The following is a 7,734-nucleotide window of genomic DNA, read 5'->3' on the forward strand; positions in this document are numbered from 1 at the left end:
TATATATATATATATATATATATTTCAACGTGATGGGGCTCGCAGCTCGAGGACAGCTGCAGGCAGATGCGATAGGATCTCCCTAGGAGTGCTTGAGTTCTGAAGAAGGGTAATATGCAGGCGGACACCCTACATTCATGACATCAAAAATTGATGCCAACAATTGCCTCAACACTGGACTGTTTTCAACCACAAGTGTGATAACAGAATGAGCACTTTTGAAGTCTTCATCCTTGTCATTTCTTCTCCATGATTTCATAACATTTTCAAGGCCCAGAAAACATTCAGTGAGGGAGCTTGTGGGCTTGCATACACCATGACATATATTATATGTGGACTCGATTCTTTGTGTTGATAGGATCAACATTTCAAATATGTCTTTGTTGAAGGTTGTAAACCACCTATGTCTTATATTATACAAATCATCTAACCACATGTTACAGTGTAGGTTTCCTTGCTGAATCATTAGAGACCAAGTCTCTTTGAACTCTTCCTCGGAGTCACACTTACTCATGCATTTATAAAAAAGGTTGCTAACACTCTTAATAGAAACTCCACAATACACTTTTGAAGTAATTAGAAGTTTCTTGTAGATATACCACTGACATAAACTATGTCGTGTATGTGGGAGACAATCTTGGATAGTTCTTGTCATTGTCTGATCTTGATCAGTAAAAAATTTAATTGAATGCTTGTCATCCATTACACGAAAGAATGTTTTAAATAAACACTTGAAAGAATCAATATTTTAGTCTGACAAAAACCCAATTCCAAAGAGAACATTTTGTCAATGGTGGTTAACCCACACAAAAGGAGCACAACATAGATTATACTTATCATGTCTGTAGCTTGTATAAAAAAATTATGACATCTCCAAAACTGTCATAATCAAGTTTGGATATGCCATCACTCCAAAAAAAGCTCGTTACTCTGCCATTCTTGTCAGTTTGGAAGTCCCAAGAGAACATGTTATCCTCAGCTTGTCTTTCCATGAACAATTGTAGTAAAGAATTAGCATCATCATGTTCAATTTTATCTCTTCTATCTCCTTGAATAAAATTATATGCATCTCGCTTCATATATTTCATATTCTCTACTTCTCTAACCTCTGTAGCAATGAAGTTAAATGCATTTGTTGCTCTAATCACTGATCCTGTCATGGACCTCAACACATCTGCATTTATCTCGCTTATCTTTCTACCGGAACGCAAAAAATATTTATCCCTAGTTTCTGTCAAGGGGCGGTTATGACTTTCAACAAATTTTTTAACCGTCCAGTTGCTCTCAACATCAATAACATATTGAATCATGGTTTGACAACTAGTCATTGTGTCTGCTTTTATGTACTTCACCGTATTAGTTATCTTTAACTCTCTCCTGTGGCCAGCTTTTCCACATAAATAGTCATTCGTCTTAAGTTTCTTTGAGTTTGATCAAAAACTGGTGTGATCCTTTCAGACAGTGAAACTAATAAGGCGTGCATAGGCACAATAGTTATCATATGCTTCTTGCTCGTTGTGGAGAATGCTCAGAAGAAAATTCTTCACAATTGGATTATTGATAGCATTTCTGGACTCAACAATCTGAAAATTTGCATAATATTAACAAAGTATTAAAAGAAATACCGTAATCATACCACAATAAAACGGGAATAACACCGTTCTTAAGAACCACAATAATATCAGAATAAACACACAATAATACAACAATAACACATCAATATTATTGCCCTCGAGAACATCTTAGAATTATATAAAGGACAAATAATATTACAATAACATCACAATAACCACACCAAAATAACAGAATAACACTATTCATAGGAACATCTGTCTAGAAACATATAGAGTACAAACTAAACCCAAAATAATACCAAAATAATACAAAAATAACACTATACTTCAGAACTTTCATCTTGAAACGTTTAAAAGACAAATAACACTATAATAATACCATAATAACTCCATAATAACATAAAAAATACTCAATTTGAATTGAGGAAACACTAATACATGCATAAGTATTTCACGACTAAATAACCCTAAATCACAAATATAACCGTGTTAACCATTGACGTTTAACATAAACAATGACTTCATGATAATGAACGCATTCCAAGCAAAGCTAAACTCACCTCGGTCTGAAACTCATTGCCATTGTATTGGAAATCCATCATCAATATGTCTTGGTCGAGAGAGGAGTCCATTGTCGCAGCAGCTCGTCGGGATAACAAATGAAAAATGTGCCACCGTAAAGAATAAGAAGCTTCATTCGAATATGGGAAAACGACACCAAAAAAGCGGGAAAGTACATAATATACCTTTTTTCGTCAAAGAAAGTTGGGTCGGGTCGGGCCTCCGCTGCATTTTTTATTTTTTAAATGGTGGGGCCGACACATCCAGGTGTTGGCATTTCATTGTTCTCTGGACCGTCCGGAGAACGGACCGAATAATTTTTCCGCCAGGAGAGCCAGGAGCGAATTAAAATGACGGCCAACCTTTTAAAAAAAACGCGGCCTTCACATTTGATAAAGTTATTTGAGATGCATTTTGAGAAAAGTCGTTTTTTTATTTTTTAACAAATGTGATCGTAGGGCCCATTTTGTGGCACATATTTTTTCACATTTATCCCACTGCTCTCGACCCGAGCCCTGACGTGATCTCACCTCTCTCGTTCTCGTCTCTCTCTAATAACTTCGTTCGATCTTGCCTCCCTCGCTATCGTCTTTCTACAATAGTGTTGTTCACTCTCTAGAGCAACAACACTCTATTCAGCTATGAACAGTATCACGAATGAGAGGAATGGATTGCTTAAACATATATATGTGTATATAGAAAACACAAAACATGATATACAAATAATATAAATAACTTCATTATAATTAAATCGCAGTGCCTTAAATCTAACCACTACATGCCGCATTTTCTTAAATATATTCTTTGAGCTACAATATCATTACAATAATTTACAGTAACACCGCAACAACAATAACATGCTGCAATGATTTTAATAAAACATTACAAAAATTTTTATGTGAGGTGTCTATCTCATTGTTATGTGAGATATGTATTTTATTTTTTACTATTTTGAAATAATTTTTTGTTTCTAAAGTATTAACAATATTGTTATAACAGTTTTGTAGCAAACAACATTATTGTACGGCGGCAGACATGTCATTTATCCACAATCAACTGCAAATAGTTGTTTTACAATAGCATAAATCAAACAATAACCTAGCTTATCTGGATTAGCTGTTTATCAGTAGTTTGTCTAGATCAGTTGCTTATCAGCAGATTATCAATAAACTGTAGCTGCCCCAAACAGACATTTTGGTTGTTCTTATTTTAAAAAAAAAATAAATTAATTAAAAAATAGTATTTTTTTATATTTTATATTTTAAAATTTTTATTTTTAAAATATATATGAATTGCTTTCAAAATATCAAAAATATAGAAATTATGTTTTCAAAAACATATTCTTTACGGTTATACCTTAAAACCTTAAATTAGTTTAATATTCAATTAATACAACCAAATTAAGTTTTTAATCAATAAATTAACCCCTAATCTTTCTTAATTAACCATTAATCAATCAATGAAATTCTTGAAATCACATAACTAATTCAACCGAATAAAAAAATATTGAATTAAACTAATAAGCGTATAATTAATCATTAATTATTTAATTGAAACATAAGTGAATTTAATTAACTCATAATTACTCAAATTAAATAATAAATCATGTTAATTAACTTTATAATGACTAAATTATGCACAAAATAATTTAAATAAAATATAAATTATTTAATTATGTTAATAACTATAAAATTAAAACCATAAATTATATATATATATATATATAATTAAATAAAACATTAAACAGAAGGGCCGGTTTTTAGCCTAAATCCTGCCAAATTCTGAGATCTAGTAAAGCCCAAACCGACGCTGATTTAGGATAAATATTGGCGGCATAATTTAAATAGAATTAAGTTATCAAAAAATAAAAAATTAAATTCAACATTTTGTTAGATCCAAATTTTTCACGTTCCTTCCTTTTTTCATGTATTATGTCTCTTTCATACAGTAAATTCGATTTTAATAAATTTGATTGTAAGTCAGATTTACGAAATTCTTCCATTCTTGCTTACAAACTCATCTGAGTTTAGGGTTTAGTGTCGAGATTTAATAAGTCCTATTTAACTCAAACTCAAGTTCTACTCAGTCGACGGATTTAGTCAATCGAAATGGACAAAGAGAAAGAATGATGCGAACATACCGACCTTCATCGATGAATTTATGATAATAGTGGAGAGGAAGGATGATAAAAATGAGAATTCTAATGGTTTCCAATGAGAGCTCCAATTATATTAATGTTATTGATTAATATTTAATATATAAGTTATACATTATCAATTTAATTCTAATTATATTAATTTATATGTAATTATTTAATTGTTATTTAATCAATAAAACATATTTAAACTTTTAATTTATAATTATTTAATAAAACTGCTAGTAATTCAATTGATATTATTAATAATTAATTAATTTTTAATTATTGTTTAGTAAGTAATCATTAATCAATATCAATGAACCTTTTTATGCATTTTGATATTTTTCACACTCATTTGCTAATATTTTAATTAGTCCTCACGGAAATATAAATTAAAAAATTTTCAAAATCTGGATAATTTAATTTCATTTATGCTTACGTATTTATTCCAATAAATTATGTATCAGTTTTTCAGGGTTTATTAGGAATGGTTTTCACAAAAGCTTAGTCGGTTTAGCTTTTATGTATTTTGGTTTCATTTGATTTGATTAATTTACTAACCGATTTATATAAATTAAATGTTTTAACACATCCTACAAATATTGGGGGATTTGGAGTGCACAAAAAAATGTTTGTTAGATATAGTTCATATGCCATATAAGAGACAGATGCGAGAGCGGAGCGGTGCGGAAAAAAATTTTCAATTGGGAGAGTTTTGTTAAGTGAGTTGGGAGTGCGGTAGCAACGACCCATCGGAATAGTACAAGGTAATTTTATACTTGCAACAAGGGTATATATATATATACTCATCGCTTCAGAGGACGTAGGCATATTGTCGAACCTCGTTAAATCCCTGATTTACTATTCTCGATTCTTGTGATTCTTTATCCTTATTTCTCAACAAGTTCTTTAGTAAAATGGCCACCTCATGATTTTTGCTTTATAACGTCGCAAAGAAAAGTCGCCATGTTTGCGGGCAATTTTGCATGCTGACGTGGCAAAATTATCTCCTCATATAGTAATTTTATCTATTCAAAATGTTTTTTTTAGCCTTTTTTTCTTATATAATAAATTTATAAAAAATGCTTCTTATAAAATTTTGCCTGAATATAATATAAATAATATGGATTATATAACTTATTAAAAAATTATGCATTTAATATTAATTAATTAATTAATTATAAAAGTATGATGTTAGATTATTTAATAAATTACATTAATTAATAAATATATGTTAAAATAATATGTAATTAATAACAAATCCCAAATACTATTGATATTAATTTATAAAAATTTACCATTTGATTTATAATAAATAATGTTATAGTTAATCAATTTTTATCATAATAACAATTCTTGAGAATTTAATAAAGCTATTTTTTGAATAACTCTGCTTATGAATATAAATAAATGAATTGGATCGTGTTCAAGTTGGTTTATTTAACCTTCAAGTTTTTTCAAAAAAATTCAAACTTAATTGTTTATTAAACAAATTTGATCGAGTTTTAACACGAAGCCATTAGAAATTAGAATACCCATAAACATCATGAAAATACGGGATAAGTCTTAAAAAAAAAACTATTACAATAAAAAGGATATTTACATGCACACCACCCAAAATATTAATATTAACAAATTATATAAAAAATGACACTGGAGTTTGCCCCTACAATGAAGTCCTCAAGTTGGCGATATATATATATATATATATATATGTCTATGTGTGTGTTGTGTAGTTATTTTATTATATAATTTGGTGATATAAATAAAAAGTTATTGAAAATTTAAATGATTATTTATTTAATGATATAAAAATGGCTCTTTATTTATAAATATTGCATCTTATCCATGAGTAGGTCTTATGCTTCTCCGCAACCTGCTTCTGTCACAGCACATGACATCAACCACTAAAACAGCTGCCATCGACCCTCCAAGTCCTACACCAAATAATAATCCCAACACAATTTTATAACTTTTGTTCTCTGAAGTTGTGTCATCAATACTTGGAGTTGATGGCACCTTATTATTCACTGTTGGAACTGACGTATTGCAAGGATGCCAACAAAGTCCCTTATTTCCTTCAAATGAAGTGTCTGGGAAAGTGGAGAATTGGCCTCCTGGAGGAATTTCTCCCACCAACTTATTGTAGGAGAGATTTAAAACCGACAAAAAATGTAAAGAAACCAATTCAGTTGGGATTTTACCAGAAAGGCTATTCATTGAGAGATCTAGTGACTCCAGTTGTAACAAATTTCCTAGTTGTGGAGGAATTGTTCCTGTCATGTGATTCTGTGATAAGTTGAGCACTTGGAGAGAGGCAAGTTGACCAATGGATATCGGGATCTCTCCTTCAAAATAATTATTGGAAATATCTATTGACTTTATAATCCTCCAAAAATTTTGTATCTTCAATAGTTGCCCCTTTTCCATAATGGTAAGCACAACAAGAGAATAATAATCATAAAACGAAGTAAGTGCAGAAGATTGTATTACGTCTGTTGTATTTATCATCATCGACTTAAAATCGTTGAAGCATTTTGCACATAAATTGCCACTAAAGTTGTTGGATGAGATGTCAAGAACATTCAATGTCGAAAAAGTATAATTTGTTTTCTGGCTTCCATCAAGAAGCCCAACTAAGCCGTGGAACTTATTAGATCTTAGAATAAGAATCCTTAGCGTGGAAATATTTCCCAACCAATAAGGAAATACAACCTTTAATTTATTGTTACCTAGGTCTAGAAGTTCAAGTGATCGACAATTAGACAGTAATCTCGGAAGCAGTCCCTCCAATTGGTTGTCTCTAAGATTTATAATTTGCAGCATACAATTTTGATTAACTCCATGGGGGATAGCTCCGTGAAGCTGATTTCCTCTCAGATTTAGAATGCGAAGACCACATCCTTCTTCGAATAAACATGATGGAATCGAACCAGTTAACTTGTTATCAGATAAATCAAGCACTATCAAGTTGGTCAAGTTGCAGAAGGATGTTGTGATTGTTGGATTAATTTTGGGACTACAATGTAATTAATAAATGTGTTGGGTCATCATTAAATAAGTCAAAATTATTGTGGTCTAATTTAGAATTAAGTTCATGACTTTGGGCACATTTGTCATGATATTATAGTGTGGATACCATAAGTGCAAATTCTAATTTGATGAGGGGCAGAATTAGAATTAAGCAAAACTTTTTTGTAACCGCCTGGTAGTTATTGTAACCGCCTGGTAGTTACTTCAAAGGGTGATGGTCCCCAATTTGCAGAGAGATACATCCCTTTCTTGCACCCCATCAACAAGAAAATTAAGGAAAATTTGGAAAATCTGCAGATTGGAAGATCATATCTTGCGCAATCGATCTAATGGATTCCGGTACGCTTCCGCTAATCTATGGTTTATTTCTCTCGAAATTGAATGTGAATTTTTTTTTAAGTTCTAACAATTGGTATCAGAGCTAATTCA

At 30.9% G+C, this 7,734-nt stretch overlaps 2 protein-coding genes across 2 annotated transcripts in view; both read right to left on the bottom strand.

The window, feature by feature from the left end:
* Positions 1 to 836: 836 nt before the first annotated feature.
* On the bottom strand, positions 837 to 1,328 carry LOC110028401 (protein FAR1-RELATED SEQUENCE 3-like). Its single transcript, XM_020730233.1, has one exon. It carries the CDS (start codon positions 1,326 to 1,328, stop codon positions 837 to 839), a length of 492 nt encoding a protein of 163 aa, XP_020585892.1.
* Positions 1,329 to 6,114: 4,786 nt separating this feature from the next.
* The window catches only part of LOC110028402 (receptor-like protein 12), an 18,283-nt gene continuing 16,663 nt past the window's right edge, over positions 6,115 to 7,734 (bottom strand). The window contains exon 3 of the mRNA XM_020730234.1: positions 6,115 to 7,273. Within this exon, the coding sequence (XP_020585893.1) occupies positions 6,115 to 7,273 (1,159 nt within the window). The remainder of the gene's footprint in view (positions 7,274 to 7,734) is intronic.

The sequence above is a fragment of the Phalaenopsis equestris genome, unplaced genomic scaffold, assembly GCF_001263595.1.
Source record: "Phalaenopsis equestris unplaced genomic scaffold, ASM126359v1 Scaffold000511, whole genome shotgun sequence".
Taxonomy (NCBI): domain Eukaryota; kingdom Viridiplantae; phylum Streptophyta; class Magnoliopsida; order Asparagales; family Orchidaceae; genus Phalaenopsis; species Phalaenopsis equestris.

Coding starts and splice junctions, on each gene's coding strand:
- LOC110028401 (XM_020730233.1), bottom strand. CDS start 1,328: ATGACTAGTTGTCAAACCATGATTCAATATGTTATTGATGTTGAGAGC.